Here is an 18,980-nt window from a genome sequence, read left to right as displayed (position 1 = left end):
TATCATGTTGTAAGAAAAGATTGAGGATTAATAGTTATTTATTTATTTAAAGAGAGTCTGCCACCATGACAATGCAATCTAATGTATAGCTATAATTTGGAGGAGCTGAGCAGATTGATATATATCTTTGTGGGAAAAGATTTATTATAACTTGTAACATATTGATTGAAATCCCTGATCTTGTGTGCAGTGTCATTAAGTGTTAGGACCACCCACTGGACTCCTTAAGATCAGAGATTTTAATCAATAAGTTATAAGTTAAACTGATTACCTCATTAAGATATATATCAATCTGCTCAGCTCATCCTGCTCTATAAAATTATACCAGCAGATTAGATCGCATTTACATGGTGATGGGTTCCCTTTGAATCTTTTTCAGTTCATTCTATGCTTTGAAGTACTAATGCAGGGAAGGCTGTCAATCATTGAGTGGCACCACCCAGTGGACCCTTAAACCCGTAAAAAGCATGGATTTCTCCTCTTGTTCTATAACATGATGTTGATAAATTGGACAGCATTTAAATAGTGACACGTTCCTTTTAATTATATTAGCACCAAGAGTATGTTAATTTGTAATAAATTGTTCCTGGCGATAGGTTCCTGTAGTTATGTGTCTTCTCTTCTCCCCAGGTATTTTCACACAATATATTTGGGCATTCGTAGCAGGCAGAGTGGAGAGAATGACCGATGGAGATTTTACTGGAAGATGGTGTACGAGTATGCGGATGTGAGTATGTTGCATTTGCTTGCGACATTTCTGGAAAGCGCTCCGCAACTCGTCCTGCAGCTCTGCATTGTTGTGCAGACCCGAAGCTTACAGGCCATTCAAGGTAAGAAGCATTTGCAAGGGTGGGGGGTATCTCTATGTAACAATAAATTACCAAATAATGTGAAGCAATTGTCAAATGTGTGTCATCCCTCATCCACAAGGGAGGGAATATAAATCCTATAGATAGTGAATGCAGTGTGCACATGTGATTGCTGCGCCATCCTAACCAGAGACATAGGACCCCCTCTCAATCATACACTTATCCCCTATCTTGTGGATATAGATAAATACTGTTGGCGGGACAACCACTTTGAAGAGGACCTGTCATTTCTCATTTATCACCTGATATTGTCAGTACTCATTGACAGTGCTTGGTGCATAAAGACACACACCCTTTAAAAAAAACGCCCAATTGTCAATTTATTCATATATTTCCAAAAGTAATAAATGTAACTGTACAGCATGTATTGACTGTATGTGAAGTAGACAAATATATTTATTTTCGTTTTGGCTTCCATGGAGAATTTTTGGCTTATCTTGAAAGTTGAGATTGATTAGAGCAGTGATTTTCAACCAGTGTGCCGTGGCACACTAGTGTGCCGCGACACATGGTTGGGTGTGCCGCGGGGAAAGTTCCCCAAACTATGGTGCCCCTGTGTTTTGTTCCCCGACAATGCGCAGCGATCAGTGGCGGATTATAATGTGTGCAGTTGCGTAGTGCGCTGCGGTGGGCCGTGATGCACGCATCCAATCAACGTGAGCGCTACGGCCCGCCGCAGCGCACCACGCTCCCGGTCTCCGCTGATTGGAGGAGCACGTCCGGGCCCTACGGGCGGCCAGTAGGTGAGGCGTACAGCAGCGGCGACCATCTTAGAGGAGGTGTGGAGGAAGGGGGGGGGAGAGAAACCTGGGGATGGGGGAGAGAAACAGCGGAGAGAAGGAGGGGGGAGAGAGGTATGGTGGAGAGAAGCACAGCTGAGAAGCATGGGGGAGAGAAGCAGGGGGGAGAAGTATGGGGGAGAGAAGCAGGGGGGAGAAGTATGGTGGAGAGAAGCAGGGAGGAGAAATATGGGGGAGAGAAGCACAGGAGAGAAGCAGGGGGGAGAAGTATGGTGGAGAGAAGCACAGGAGAGAAGCATGGGGGAGAGAAGCACAAGAGAGAAGCAGGGGGGAGAAGTATGGTGGAGAGAAGCACAGGAGAGAAGCAGGGGGAGAAGCATGGGGGAGAGAAGCACAGAAAAGAAGCAGGGGGGAGAAGTATGGTGGAGAGAAGCACAGGAGAGAAGTGGGGGAGAGAGGCATGGGGGAGAAAAGCACAGGAGAGAAGCAGGGGGGAGAAGTATGGTGGAGAGAGGCATGGGGGAGAGAAGCACAGGAGAGAAGCATGGGGGAGAGAAGCACAGGAGAGAAGCATGGGGGAGAGAAGCACAGGAGAGAAGAAGGGGGGAGAAGTATGGTGGAGAGAGGCATGGGGGAGAGAAGCACAGGAGAGAAGCATGGGGGAGAGAAGCACAGGAGAGAAGCAGGGGGAGAAGTATGGTGGAGAGAATCAGGGGGGAGAAGTATGGTGGAGAGAGGCATGGGGGAGAGAAGCATGGGGGAGAGAAGCACAGGAGAGAAGCAGGGGGGAGAAGTATAGTAGAGAGAAGCACAGGAGAGAAGTAGGGGGGAGAAGTATGGTGGAGAGAAGCACAGGAGAGAAGCACAGGGGGGAGAAGAAAACAGGCTCAGGTTGAGTATAAATACATTTAGAATCTATATTATTAACTATATGTATAATATGTACTGTTTTAGTGTCATTTTGTGCCATTTTGGTTGGTGGTGTGCCCTGGGATTTTTTAAGTGTAAAAAGTGTGCCGCGGCTCAAAAAAGGTTGAAAATCACTGGATTAGAGTACCTGAAATGCACAATCTAAAATGTTAGAGGTTATGGCATAGAGATTCATATTGAACTGCGGATTCAGATACCTTTTATTATGTTTGTTGCAGTGTTTCTCTATAAAATTCACTGTATGGATATGCAAAATAGTCCGATCTATGTTCTTGGGGCTTCCCTTTATCCCTAGGTGCACCAATATGGCTGCCTGCCTACCCCTCATACCACAACTCCTTATGAATACTAAGCCACCCCTCTATAATCACCTTGAGTTATGTTACTGCAAAGGGGTAAGGGAACGCCTCCAGTGCACCAAACTGCCTAATTTGCATATTAATAAAAATGAATATTACAGAGAAACAGTACACTAAAGTTCCATATTAAAGGTACTATAATCCTCAGGGTAATGTCCCCTATCAGCCTGATTCCCTGATAGGGTGAATATAGGGTGTATTTTGTTACAACAATAAGGTAAGTTCCTCTGTGACATTAATTCTCATACCACCACCTTTGGCATTGGTCAAGCCCTGGAGAAAGAATAGTCAGATTTTTATTTCACGGTGCATATACAGTGAAGATGCTATAGTGCTATCACGTGCCGTACCAATGGCCGGGGGGAGATCTGGAGATTGCAGAGGTCGGACCACCCAAAATCTTTTACTTGCTCCCTATCCTGTTGATAGGGGACAAGTAAGTTTTAAGACACACAGACAGCAAATTCTATGACCTTCAAAACTGTGAAGAGTCCTTTATGTGGCTCTTGGTGAATAATCACTTATGTGTGTCTTCACCAACTTAAGTTAAAGGAAGTTAGAGGCAGGAGAATGACGTATGAATGCCATTACCTAGTAGTCTTGGCTGCAGTATTGTGTTGATAAATTACTCTAAGAGAATAAAATGGATGAGCATTCATCTTCTCCTGTTCCGAATCTAATAAACATGAACTGATTCCAGTTGTCTCCTGCCAAAAGAATATTATCATTGCAAATCCTGATCAGCATTTGTTCATTATACATTTCTTAATTGAAGATTCTCAATGAAGACCATCTTGGGAGTTTCATTTTAATCAGAGTGTTTTGTGAAAGCTCCATTCACTCCCTTATCAACAACTATTACTTTTCTTGGGGGGGAAAATTGCATTTCCTTTATGTTTTTTTTTGTATTTTTGTGAAAGCCAGCGCAAAGAGTTAAGCGTGTGACTCGCTAGTTTAGCAAACAAAACGGGAGCTCGTTCACAAACATATACAGCCAAGGATGATGTCATTGGTTATGCCAGCTGGAAGCATTTTACAGTTTCTCCCACATAAGTGGTTATAGCAATACTAAACAAAATACAAATGACACAAAGCTATCCAACAACATGGATAAAGGAAACCAGGCATAGGAATTTGAATTTTGTTTATGTCAAGACAACAGAATTTAAGTAGAAAATATTTGGCTTGCTAAATTCTGGTAGACATCTGAATACCCATCAGAATATAGTGGTGCTTTTAAATTATCGACTGCCCTATAAAGGGTTAAATGTAAACCAGGATGAGCACCCTGGGGGAGATTTATGAAAGGTTGTAAATATACACCTGGTGAAAACTGCCCACAGCGACCAATCACAGCTCCTCTTATATTTTACCAGAGCTGAATGCTGAGCTGTGATTGGTTGCTGTGGGCAGTTTACACCAGGTGTATATTTACACCCTTTCATAAATCTCCCCCATTGTGTTCTGGGCTGCTCATGGGCAAGGAGATACATGGAACAAGAAATCTTCCAGCACTCACTAATTCCCTACATGTCTGAATAAACCATTTGCAGTGAATCTGTGAGTGCCGGGAGTTTTCCTGTTCTATAAAGGGTTACATGACTGAGCCCTTAGTGTCCGAGCATGCCCACTACATAGCCCTACATAGCCCGCAGATGGGCGTGGTGAATATCAGTTAAAGGGTACTCCAAAGGGGAAAAAATTCAAATCAACTGGTGTCAGAAAGTTTTACAAATTTGGATATTCCTTCTATTTAAAAATGTCAAGTTTCCCAGTACTTATGAGCTGCCGAATGTCCTGCAGGAAGTACTGTAATCTTTCCAGTCTGACATAGTGCTCTCCGTTTCCACCTCAGTCTGTGATAAGAACTGTCCAGAGCAGGAGCAAATCCTGATAGAAAACCTCTACTGCTCTGAACAGTTCCTGACACAGACAGAGGTGGCAGCAGAGATACAGTATTTATTAGTTAAAGGGGATATCCAGCCCTACAATACCATGGTCACTTTCTTCAAGAGACAGTACCACTCTTGTCTCTAGTTCAGGTGTGGTTTGCAATTAAACTCCATTCACTTCAAAGAAACTAAGTTGAAAAACTCCACCCAAACTGGAGACAAGAGTGGTGCTGTCTCTGGAAGAAAGAGGCCATGTTTTTGTAGTGCTGGATAACCCCTTAAACCACTTTTAGACCAACCCAGGCCTGTTTCCTCTCCATCATGAATGGTTGCTTTTTCAGTCAAGAAGGATGTAAAGGATACAAAGTTCCTTCTTGTTTGGGTAGTCAAATTATTTGTTGATCTTTTTTTTAATACAAGGGGTGAATAAGTGACTTTATTATTATTTTTTTTATTATTATTATTATTATTATTATTATTATTATTATTTTTGGTCATACTGTTAGAAACAAAACTAAACTAAAGGTATATCACATAGCGGGATGTGTATTGTCTTTTTCCAGCAATTTAAACATATTTGATGTCACAGAGGACATACTGTAACTCGTTCCGGGTCATCTATTTTTTAAGGGTACGTTAAATACACTTACATAGTTAAATACACTTACATAGTTAATACGATTGAAAAAAAGACACATGTCCATCAAGTTCAACCAAGGAGGGGATGGATACAGGGAAGGGGGAGGGGTGATAGGTTCTATACATATGCATTTATATTATTTTGGTCTAAGAACTTGTCTAGCCCTGTTTTGAAGCCCTCTACTGTTTTTGCTGTGACCAGATCCTGTCGTAGACTGTTCCACAGATTCACAGTTCTCATGGTAAAGAAGGCTTGTCGCCTCCGGAGATTAAACCTTTTTTTCTCCAGGCGGAGGCAGTGCCCTCTTGTCCTTTGAGGGGGTTTAACCTGGAACATCTTTTCCCTATATTTCTTGTAGGGGCCATTTATATATTTAAATAAATTAATCATATCTCCCCTTAAACGTCTCTTCTCCAGACTAAACAAATGTAATCCTTTTAATCTCTCCTCATAACAAAGATGTTCCATTCCCCTTATTAGCGGATCCGCTGCAGATTTCATTTAAATAACTGAACACAGCATCAAATCTGCACCATTAAATCTGCTGCGGATCCTGTAGGTGTGAACGCACCCTTATTGTCTAAACTATCCAGTACAGTGACTATGTCTAATGAAGAGGGACATATACCCTCAGAAAGCGGTGCATCTATTAAAGTCGATCCTAATCATCTTGTTGAAATCTGCATGCAGTGATATCCTCTTTCTAATCCTTGAGGTCCATCCACTGAGTCCTCTGAAGTGGAACTTGCACCATAGAATCCACTGATCTCGCTATTCATTAACCTGCATATCCCTAATAATGATGTACTTTCCCCTATTGAAAATTGAGTTACATAATACGGTACCTTTAAAAAATGGATACAGCGCTAATGCAGTACAGACTACATGCATATAAAATACAGATACATCCTTTGTTGTGTTCTCCATAGACTTCAGTTTTCCATCCACCAATCTAAAGGCCCTATTCCACGGGCCGAGCAACGATGTAAACGAGCGCCGATCTGCTAGATCAGCACTCGTTTACTGGACCTATTCCACGGCCCCCATGATCGTTAAGCGAGGGCTGCAGGGACATTGTTACCGATGTCCTTGCAGCCCTTACAACATACATTACCTGTCCGTGCTTCTCCTGCGCTCCGTCTTCCTCCCCGGGTCGCGCGGCGTAGCATCAGCATTGGTGCAGCCTGACTGAGCTGTCAGACCGCTCAGCCAATCACAGGCCAGTCCTGGCCTGTGATTGGCTGAGCGGTCTGACAGCTCAGTCAGGCCGCTCCGGAGCTGCTGATGCTGTGCCGCGGGACCCAGGGAGGAAGACGGAGCGCAGGAGAAGCCCGGACAGGTAATGTATGCTGGGCTTCTCACTGCGCACCACTATTCCACCGTAGCAATGCGCGGTGGGGGACCAATGATTTTAGGTCTGGCCCTAAATAAACGATCAGCCGATGACACGATCATCGGCTGGTCGTTTTCTCTATTCCACCGAGGGATAATCGGCCGAATCGGGCCGATTCGGCCGATTATTGCACCCGTGGAATAGGCTCCTTTCACACATCAATATTACACACCTGCAACTAAGCATCTGTAACTGCGGACAGTATAGTACCCATTGATTTCAATGGACCTTTTTGCTCATCTGTAGTTGTTTTAGATCCGTAAAAGGTATATGATCACCTATTCCAATGTGGTAATGCAGATGGCTACACACGTGTGAATGGGACCCAATAAAAGTTTTGCATGCTAAATTTTTATAACAATGAAGAAACAGGAAAGAATCCTCTCCAGCTCTGAGAATTTTCAATGCTTTTTTTAGTATTCATACAACACCGACGCGTTTCAGACCCCACTGGGCCCTTAGTCATGGTTTCTTTGAATGATTATATCCACTTTAACCGTTCCATGTGAATGGCTTAATATGGCAAAGGGACATCTAGATCTGCATCATGTGCGGGTATGCCTAGATAACGCCGGACATAGCTGGCTGCATCCGGCATCATCTAGGGGCGTCTCTCACGTGCTCTACATTAAAGGACAACTCCCGCGGGACCCCAAAAAAAAAAAAACACAGACACACACAGACACCATACTCACCATCTCTCCGGTGACGATCGCCACTCGATTCGCCCGCCGTCCGCCTCTCCGTCGCCGCCTTCCGCCATCCAGCGATGTCTCCAACTTCCGGGTCCAGGGGATGGAAAAGGCTGCCAGTGCGCTTGCGCACCGGCAGCCTTTTCATTGGCTGGAGCGCATCACATGGCTTCCAGCAAGCTCAGCCAATCAGGGCTGAGCAAGCTGGAAGCCATGTGATGCGCTCCAGCCAATGAAAAGGCTGCTGGTGCGCATGTGCACCAGCAGCCTTTTCATCCCCATTCACTTTGCATGAAGACGCCGAGGAGGAAGAAGACCCGGACCGCCCCTCGGCTCTGACGTCGTCGTCACCAGATGACGCCCCGGAGAAGAGGACCGTGACGATCGTAATAGGTAATGTATACATTCCTTAACTTCCGGGGTGGGGGGTCGGGGGTCCGAAAGTGGGGGAAGGGGGCCAGGCCGGGTATTTAACCACATTACAAAGTTATATAACTTTGTAATGTGTGTTAAATGAGCAAAAAAAAATTTTTGTGGGAGTTGTCCTTTAAGGCAATAAGCCAAGAGACACGATCAGCTTATTATATGTCTGAGTGCTGACCTTGATCGTACCTTCTGGCAATTTCTACATTAATATAATACACTGTCTTCTTTAATAAAACAACAACCGTTATTTCCAGTCTTCAATCATTTCGATTGAAGTCTATAGAAACAACTGCCATTAGTTCACACAATGCATAGAATAACAGCTATTGTTCGCAGCGGCCGATTAAATTAATGTTCAGGAGATTTTATGGCGGACTTTATTTAGCAAACAATGGCCGCTATTTTAAGTTGCTCACACACAGATTTTTCTTTTCACCGTCCTTTCACAGTAATTTACACAACATTGAATAGAACTTTTAAAAATTGCCATACCCAAAATGGTATTAAAAAGCGGTCATCTCGGATCAAAACTTGAATAATGAACCAATGATGGCCGGCAAAGTATGTTAAATAACAGCTGTTATTTGATCCTCAAAACAATGGCTGTTATTTTGAGAATCAAATAACGGCCATTACAAATCTTGGTATTAAAATTCAGTAGCCTGTAGGTGAACATCAAGGGGGAGATTTATCAAACATGGTGTAAAGTGAAACTGGCTCAGTTGCCCCTAGCAACCAATCAGATTCCACCTTTTAATTTCCAAAGAGTCTGTGAGGAATGAAAGGTGGAATCTGATTGGTTGCTAGGGGCAACTGAGCCAGTTTCACTTTACACCATGATTGATAAATCTCCCTCAAAGTGCCATCTTAGACCTAGATTAGATCTTTCCGTTATTTTTTTTATCCCATTTCTGATTTGTTTCCTTACAAATACTAAGGCTAAAGTATAATGAAAACATTTGCACCTCTTCTATTCTGATGAAACATACTGACACAAGTGCACAAGTGTGAAGGAGGCCTTAGGGTAACCAAAAAGCACACAGAATGCTAACAGCAAATTGACCCAGGGCTACTGTTTATTCTCCTTCTTGGACCAATTCATAAGGCAGCTATCAGTGACTTAATTCCGAAAACATCAGCTGTAGCGAGAATAGCTGAGCTGTCAGTCAAAGCCAGCTTCATAGAGAGATGCAGAATAATGTGAGGAATTATTGACAGCTCGGTATACCCGGAGGTGATACTACAGCTTAAACTGACCACTTTCAGAAGCCGAAGCCGTGCCTGCAGGGCACCAGCGCGGCCGAGTATACAGCGAGCGTCTTCATTTCGCAGACCTTCAGATCTGCCTGTTGCCTTAACAGAAGCTGTAATGTTACGTTATATAGTTTTATGTGCTCAGTTTATGTGGGCAGCATGGTGGGAGACTGGAGAATGCCGCAGACACTGTCATTGAAAAATCTTGGAGCCTACTTATAATATTTTAATAAGCATAAATAAAAAAAATGTACAAATGCAAAAAAAATAAAAAATACTAATTGAAATCACCAATCCAGCGGAATCAGAACCACAGGACTAAACTTCAGTTCCCGCTGTGAAGTAAACCACAGGCATTTTGCTTATCTCTAGAGGTTTTTTTTTTTTTATTCCAAGTCTAAGAATCAAGGACTCGTAACCAATAATCATGAATATTTATAGTTTCATGCTTGATGTCGGATTAAATACAACATTTTTAATGCTTCGGGCAATGTTCACACTTGTTTTCTGTTTATAACGGAAACCACAACTCCTTGCCAAATCTGTCTTCTTATGGATAGAAATGGAGCCTAGTGGACGCCATTGATCTTTCAAGGGAATCTGTCAGGTTCCATGGTGGTGTCTAATGGGAAAAATAGTGCTGTGTGCAAGGCTATTCTTCCCTTGAAATATGACGGAAGATGCAATGGAGATGAGAACACAAATGGAAATTACAGTTCTGTATACCTGTGAGTATAGCGACTGTCATCCCTTGTCCTTTCTTTACTGCAGTCATGGAAAATATTGTTTATTTTAATGAAACAACATAGAATATCTCTTCTGACATTTCTTAAAGTTAAATGAATTTAAAAAGTATTACAAACAGAATATAGAAATCAATTAAAAAGGAAGAACATGTTTTTGTATCTAGTTCTGATGAGCAAAAAAAATCTATGTAATACAATGACTAATAAACATTTCTATCATTATCCAATAATATTTCCAAATATTTTCTTTTTAATTTATTTCTATTTTTTGTTTGTAGTAAAAAATTTTAACAGCATTTAGTGATATTTTTACAGCAAGCTCCATGAACTTAGATACAATAGACTGGACGAGACCCTATTTACTGAAAGTTATCTAGGCATGCTCGGTCACCCATTCCAAGGCCATTGTACAAGGCGGGGGAGGCTGAGCTCTGAACATATCTACATACTGGTATCACCTTTCACTGCTGGAAAGTGATCTGTACAGAACACGAAGTCTTAGATTTGTTTTAGGCCTAGTGATCAGACTTAAAATTGAAATGAAAAATGGAGAAATGGAAAAATAATTTTAAATACATTACCATAAATTGTTGATTTATCTTTTATTATTTTGAACTTTTATGATGACACATTCAGATTACCTGTAGGACAGACAAACCCTAGGAAGAAATACCAAAAGGAAATGCTGACACAATTTTCCAGCTTTGAAATTTAACCATTTTCGGAGGACCTTTTTAAAAATGTCACTGTTTGAATTTTGTATTGTATATTTTAAGTTGTCACCCATTATAATTAGAGATGAGCGAATTTGCCGAAGTTCGGGTTCGTATGAACCTGAACTATCGGCTTCTGATTCCCGCTGTCTGCAGCCTCCGTAAACAGGGTGGATACAGCGTAAGGACCGCCTGGAAAACTGGGATATAGACATTGGCATAGGCTGTATCCCAGTTTTCCAGGCGGTCCTTACGCTGTATCCACCCTGTTTACGGAGGCTGCAGACAGCGGGAATCAGAAGCCGATAGTTCAGGTACATACGAACCCAAACTTTGGCAAATTCGCTCATCTCTAATTATAACTATAAAATATATCCTTACACTATTAGAATTATTGGAAAACCCTGTATCAGAATGTGAGTATTTTTTTATCGTGAAATTTTTTGAATGTGAAATGTTGCTTTTTATTCTATAATGTTGACTAGTTTCATAGTATCTGTTAATATATTCTCAATATCATATATATCCTCAAATATTGTGAACTAAGCATGCTATCTCCTCAGCCCCCATAAACCACTGCTTCCAGGGGTCCAGTTGTTTGACTGTTGAGTAATTCTAAGGTGTCATAAGGTTTGTTCTCTATAATGGAGATCCACTATATTGAGAATCAAATAATGCAGGACATTGCATCCATATATTGTTCTACATGGGGCCTCTATGGTCAGTGTAAGCCTGTGTAAGACACCTTTAATAGAAAGAACAAAGCACAGGTTCTGGAAATAGCAGGAGCTTTAACAGACCGCCACGGACCTTTAGGGGGGTCCATTGGGCTCCATGGATCTGTACAATCAGTCTGATGCAACAATGTGGCCTCCTTTAAGAACAACTAGAACATCGCCTTAGCGTTTCCCACTTTTTAATAGGTAGATATGGTATCTCTTATTGAGTAACAGTTGTTGATTTGCTCTTGTTCTGCACTTAACTATATAAATGGTAATGTCTAAAAGAAAAATACCACTAGCAACAAAATTAAGAGGACCAAGAACCTAAAAACAAAGAACACTACCGTCTTCTCTTTTGTTTTCCTGCCGTTAAATCTGTAATTCCTGTGTTTACAGACACTGATCTCAGACTAATTTCCATCCGCTCCATTTCGTGTGCAACATGGTAATACTAAACAGGTTTCATCCTTAGACTTTGCAGATGTTGGTGAGCTCTGTGGTCTCTCAGGAGGTTCAGACACCCAGCCATCCTTGTCAGGAACAAGTAACAGCAGGAAATTCAAAAGCTTTGAAAACTTTCTGTCCCCCCTAAGCAGCTAGGGATTTCGAGAAACTGGTGATTTTTATGGGTTATGATTCAGGAGATTCCTACTATGGCACCTGCTGCTATCCGTATGTCACCTAATTGTACTATCTCTTAATGCTTAAACATAGTGTTGAGCGAACCTGTCAAAATGTTCCGGTTTGGCAATGTTAGCCGAACCCGAACACTGTGAGTTTGATTCCCTGCATGTGCAGAAGGTGGATGCTACCTTAGGGCTGCCAGGAGATGCAGTACAGCTGAAGCCGGAGGTACACAAACACATGCCAAAGGGGATCAACCTCTTTCTGAAGCAACTTTTAAAACATTACTTAAGGTGTTGGAGGGACACTTACCAGTGCAGAATGCATGAGAGGTGGCTACTCGCTTATTAATTTGGCCGTTCAAAAGTTTGGGGTCACCCAAACAATTTTGTGTTTTCCATGAAAAGTCACACTTATTCACCACCATACGTTGTGAAATGAATAGAAAATAGAGTCAAGACATTGACAAGGTTAGAAATAATGATTTGTATTTGAAATAACATTGTTTTTACATCAAACTTTGCTTTCGTCAAAGAATCCTCCTTTTGCAGCAATTACAGCTTTGCACACCTTTGGCATTCTAGCTATTAATCTGTTGAGGTAAGCTGGAGAAATTGCACCCCACGCTTCTAGAAGCAGCTCCCACAAGTTGGATTGGTTGGATGGGCACTTCTGGTGTACCATACGGTCAAGCTGCTCCCACAACAGCTCAATGGGGTTCAGATCTGGTGACTGCGCTGGCCACTCCATTAGCGATAGAATACCAGCTGCCTGCTTCTGCTGTAAATAGTTCTTGCACAATTTGGAGGTGTGTTTAGGGTCATTGTCCTGTTGTAGGATGAAACTGGCTCCAATCAAGCGCTGTCCACTGGGTATGGCATGGTGTTGCACAATTGAGTGATAGCCTTCCTTATTCAGAATCCCTTTTACCCTGTACAAATCTCCCACCTTACCAGCACCAAAGCCACCCCAGACCATCACATTACCTCCACCATGCTTAACAGATGGCATCAGGCATTCTTCCAGCATCTTTTCATTTGTTCTGTGTCTCACAAACGTTCTTCTTTGTGATCCAAACACCTCAAACTTGGATTCATCCGTTCACCAAAAACCAGCCATTTGCAGCTAGAATAGTCATTTACCACATTAGCAATGTATAGAGTGTATTTGTTTAAAGTTAGGACTAGTTTAAAGTTATCCTATTTGAAAAGTACAGTGCTTTTCCTTCAAAAATAAGGACATTTTAATGTGAGCCCAAACTTTTGAACGGTAGTGTATATATACAGTGTGTGTGTATATATATATATATATATATATATATATATATATATATATACAGTACAGACCAAAAGTTTGGATACACCTTCGCATTCTCTGCATCTCACAAACGTTCTTCTTTGTGAACCAAACACCTCAAACTTGGATTCATCGGTCCACAACACTTTTTTTCAGTCTTCCTCTGTCCAATGTCTGGGTTCTTTTGCCCATCTTAATCTTTTTCTTTTAATGGCCAGTCTCAGATATGGCTTTTTCTTTGCCACTCTGCCCTGAAGCCCAAAATCCTGCAGCCGTTTCTCTTCACTGTAGATGTTGACACTGGTGTTTTGCGGGTACTTTTTAAAGAAGATGCCAGTTGGGGACCTGTGAGGCGTCTGTTTCTCAAACTAGAGACTCTAATGTGCTTATCTTCTTGCTTAGTTGTGCAACGCGGCCTCCCACTTCTTTTTCTACTCTAGTTAGAGCCTTTTTGTGCTGTCCTCTGAAGGGAGTAGTACACACCGTTGTAGGAAATCTTCAATTTCTTAGCAATTTCTCGCATGGAATAGCTTTCATTTCTAAGAACAAGAATAGACTGTCGAGTTTCAAATGAAAGTTCTCATTTTCTGGCCATTTTGAGCGTTCGATTGACCCCACAAATGTGATGCTTCAGAAACACAATCTGCTCAAAGGATTGTCAGTTTTGTAGCTTCTGTAACGAGCTAGACTGTTTTCAGATGTGTGAACATGATTGCACAAGGGTTTTCTAATCATCAATTAGCCTTCTGAGCCAATGAGCAAACACATTGTACCATTAGAACACTGGAGTGATAGTTGCTGGAACCTATGTAGATATTGCACCAAAAACCAGACATTTGCAGCTAGAATAGTCATTTACCACATTAGCAATGTATAGAGTGTATTTGTTTAAAGTTAGGACTAGTTTAAAGTTATCTTCATTGAAAAGTACAGTGCTTTTCCTTCAAAAATAAGGACATTTCAATGTGACCCCAAACTTTTGAATGGTAGTGTATATATACAATATATATATATATATATATATATATATATATATATATATATATATATATACACAGTACAGACCAAAAGTTTGGATACACCTTCGCATTCAAAGAGTTTTCTATATTTTCATGACTATGAAAATTGTAGATTCACACTGAAGGCATCAAAACTATGAATTAACACATGTGGAATTAGATACTTAACAAAAAAGTGTAAAACAACTGAAAATATGTCTTTTAGGTTAGGTTCTTCAAAGTAGCCACCTTTTGCTTTGATTCCTGCTTTGCGCTCTTGGCATTCTCTTGATGAGCTTTAAGCGGTAGCGACCGGAAATAGTTTTCCAACTGTAAGGAGTTCTCAGAGATGCTTAGCACTTGTTGGCCCTTTTGCCTTCACTCTGCGGTCACCCCAAACCATCTCATAGCACCCCATCACTCTCCTTCTTGGTCAAATAGCCCTTACACAGTCTGGAGGTGTGTTTGGGATCATTGTCCTGTTGAAAAATAAATGATGGTCCAATTAAACGCAAACCGGATGGAATAGCATGCTGCTGTAAGATGCTGTGGTAGCCATGCTGGGTCAGTATGCCTTCAATTTTGAATAAATCCCCAACAGTGTCACCAGCAAAGCACCCCTGCAGTCACCAGCAAAGCCACTGCAGAAATAAGCATCGTATATGGACATATGGAGAGGGCATTCTAACATGACTAGTCCATGCAGTAATGAAGCCCTTTCAGCTTGGGTTTGGTTTCCAAAACTTGCAACAATCAGCTCTAATAGCACAGCCAGCCATACATTTTTTAGCAGCCACTAGAGTTGCAGACACTGTTTTTTGGACTTTCCACCTAGCTTAAAGAGTGGGGTCATAAAGAGGAACCCACCATCTGTGATATCCATATGCCCTAATAGAATACTAAATCTTTTTGAGTGAAGATCAGTGTGCGAGACCTTGGACTTACCCAAGCATCAGGAGAACATCAGGTGGCACTAACAGGTGTAATTAAGCAAACAATCCCAAGCAAGAAGATAAATGTTCTTTACTCAGTTTCTTTACTCATGTTTCGGGTGCCCAACCCCTTTCAGGCCTGTTTACCCCTGTCGGAACCTACATGATTCTATAGACGTGCCTTTGGCTGCTGTTCACACGGTAGTTGTAGTTCAGCACTGCTGCAGACAGGATTCCTGATGTTCTCCTTATCCTTGGGTAACTGCTGGATCTCTAACACTGATCCTCACTCTGCTTCTCTGGGATCCATTGGCTCTGGACCACGGCTCAGATTGTGAACATGGCAGCTTCAGCTTCTTCACTGCGCATTTAAATGTTGTGCTCTGAACTCAAAGCTGTCAGGTGAGTGGATCCATCACTCATTTTGTGCACTACCCCTGCTAAACAGTTCACCTTATGGCGCTTTATCTATTCTTTTAGCCTCACCATAAAATCTTTTTGAGGAGACAATCCAAAATAGCATTGAAAAGTATACTCAAAAAATGGCTACTATTCATAATGTATGGTGGACTGAAAATCTGTTTTGGATAAGTGGTGATCTTCCATAAGTGGCGATCTTTTGGAGAAGTTTCATGGGAAGGGGTTTTCTTTGTAAATATATGCTATTTTTAGAGTTTGAGTTTCTTAGGAAGAAAACAGTAGCAACATATACAGCAAATTTTCACACAGGTGTGGATACAAAGGAAAGAAAATGGTAGAAGGCAAGTTCCTGCCAAACAGTCAGTAACATGCTAGGTATCAATTATGGCGATTAGCAATGCATTGTCCCACAGTGTGTCCCACAGTTCATGCCGTTTGGACTTTATAATGGAATGGTTACTTGGGCTTTGTGAACTTATATAAGATATGCCAGAATTATATAGTTTCTCTATCTAAGCTATATTATATCTAGATTATATTAACTAATATTTAAAGCACCGGAAATCATGGTACATTGAAAAAAAAAAAAAAATATATATATATATATATATATAAATTTGTTTGAGATCTGCGTCTTCCGATTCTAACTAATCATTTGATACAGCCCGGAGACTGCAACAAACTGGCAAGTGAAGCCCCCAGCTGAGGCTTCTCCTGGGGCTAAATCGGCAAACACCCAGACACCCACTGTTTTTTAAAGTGACAGGGACACGTTAATGCATAAACTTTCTCTTTCCTGTATTTCCATGGACCCTTACATGTTCATCTAAATGTATATTTTCAGTATACAAACTTTAATTTGTAAGTGCTGAGTGTGATAAAAATAAAATAAAATCTAAAGCCGTATTTGTTCACTTGCCGAATTTCATATCTACTCCAAAACAGCATGTCCATATTTTCATTGAAGTCTGAACTGTAGTTCATAAGGAATTGTCTTTTCCGACATGATTTTGTAACACTGCATATGGAGAAAAAATTCAGTGGTTTGCATGTGGGTTTAAAGAGTGTTTTGGCAAGTTCTTAGCTACATATTTTGAAATCAAATCAGAAGACATGACCTGTGGTTTAATTTTTAGAATAATAATTGAATGGAAATATATTAGCTAACATGCCATCTGAATTCAGAATTTTTACTTTCTCATAAAATAGTGTAAAGGTTATATGTAAGACATTTTGTTACTCGTCTTGATGGCAAGGTGGTCCTGACACAACTAATTGGCTTGTTCTGTGTCGTGATTTAGACACTTGCTAGATAGCCTCACACCTTCGGTGATACATCTAAAAGAAGCTTGATGCGTGCTATTGCGTAACCTATGTTCTCTCCAGTCTTCGTGTTGCCATGGATTCAATCATTTATGATATCCCCAGAGAAACTAAATGAAAACCCTTGAACTTTGCCTGATATGGACCAAAGATGTCACTGTGTAATTATAGCACTTTACTTATTCTGATTATTAGACTTGATTAATGGCTTCATAAACATTGAGATGGAGGTCCAATAATGTTATACAAGCAAACACATTTCTAATCAACCTTAGAGCCCCGACATGTAAACAGTGGTTATTCCATTACAAGTATCCGGGAGGTTATGGGAAGTCCTGAAGTCATTTGTTACTGTAACAAGATGCATAATAATAATGAAAACTCAGCAGATCTGTGTCTTGCTCAGCCAGTGCCCATGATGGAAAGTGTGACGCACATAATGCTTTCTTGCTGGTTTTTGATCATACTTCTTATGCCATTGTTATTCCTTTAGAATATTTCTTCAGCTTGACCATAATTGTTTTGGGGAAACAATACAATTTTAGGCTATGTTTACACTACGTAAAAGTTAGGCCGTTGTTGCAATCGGTAACAACGGCTGTACTTTGCACGTATATACAAATTGCCTCTCCTTCTATGGGAATTGTAAATTGCGGCCATAGGAAACCCTGTCAGTTCACACAATGAAGCGAGCAGCTCTGGCCCCTTGCTTCATTGTGTGCTATGAGGAAAGATCATCCGGACGGTACTGCAGCACAGGCCAGGATGATCTTTGCAGAGACCGGCTGTTCCGTGACCCGGCCTGGTCACGGAACGGCCGGTCTCATACGCCATGTGAACATGGCCTTAGGCCTTATTCAAACTATGTATTTTTTGATTAAACAATGGTGGGTTTGCAACAACATCCATTGTTTAATCACAGTGGCCGATCGCATTATTACGGAATTATTATGGAATCGCAGCCGGAGTGTATACTGCGTGAACAGAATACTGACACATCTACAGATGTAGCCAGGGTTAACATGATCCCTGACTCAACAATTGTGTCAGGGAGCTACAGTATGCTAAGTCAATCAGAGTGTCGAGTTAAATGTGTCATTGTGATTAAGTTAACCCTGGCTTCATCTGTATTTCTTGAATAGCAGCTGCGTAAAATAGACTGTGCAGACAATGTAAAGTATGGCCCGGGACGTACTTTACATTGTCTGCTATGGCTAATTGGAGCGCAGGCAAACCCGAATGTTACCACATTTCATTTAAAAAGAAGTGATGTTCACCCAGCAGGAACTGCAATATTTTCTTGGTATTGTTGGGCTTTTACTGAAAATTCATACTACAGATATGTAATGCTTCACATTTAGGTGCATAAACATGTACCCACACTATTGGTCTACTCTGTAGACTTTGCATCTTTACCTATGTGTCTAATGTGAATAATGCAGGGTCCAGCCAAATCCATGATAAACCATAGGTTATGAGATCCACTGACGAATTGAGACTCCCATTATACGTAGTCCATATATCATAGCATGACAGTATCTCATTATAGACTTCAGACCTACATATACTTAATTATACATAGACTCCAGAATCCACAAAACACATATACAGCTAATACCAGAATTTATTAAAAGCTTCTGCTATGTGCTGCTGTTCAGTTTACTTGATATTGGACTGCCAAAGATTGTACTCCGACATCTTCATATGGGTGACTGAAGTGACAGCTCTCATGTTCCACCGCTTCTCCACTCACTCAAGGGAACCCCATTCTTGTAATAAATTAGGTTTCGAGTGGTTTGATCCCCCACTCATCAGACACATTTCACCTATCCTATCAATTCATGGGATAATCCATTTAAAAAGTAGAACAAGTCTATTTAACCCATTGAAAAAATCCAGCATACAAAAATCTTGTCTCTAAAAATTTACACGGTTGATCTAAGTAATTAGGATAATATATCAAAAGAGTGAAATCCTTTTATACAGAGCTCGAAAATAAAAGTGACAAAAA

General features: G+C 41.1%; 1 protein-coding gene across 3 annotated transcripts in view; it reads left to right on the top strand.

The window, feature by feature from the left end:
* The window catches only part of XKR4 (XK related 4), a 239,584-nt gene that overhangs the window by 155,871 nt on the left and 64,733 nt on the right, over window positions 1-18,980 (top strand). For all 3 annotated transcript variants that reach the window (XM_069957572.1, XM_069957574.1, XM_069957573.1), the window contains exon 2: window positions 631-830. In XM_069957572.1, the coding sequence (XP_069813673.1) occupies window positions 631-830 (200 nt within the window). The remainder of the gene's footprint in view (window positions 1-630; window positions 831-18,980) is intronic.

The sequence above is a fragment of the Dendropsophus ebraccatus genome, chromosome 2, assembly GCF_027789765.1.
Source record: "Dendropsophus ebraccatus isolate aDenEbr1 chromosome 2, aDenEbr1.pat, whole genome shotgun sequence".
Taxonomy (NCBI): Eukaryota; Metazoa; Chordata; class Amphibia; order Anura; family Hylidae; genus Dendropsophus; species Dendropsophus ebraccatus.
The sequence above is the reverse complement of the archived record's forward strand: the minus strand, read 5'-3'. Positions and strand labels throughout refer to the sequence as shown.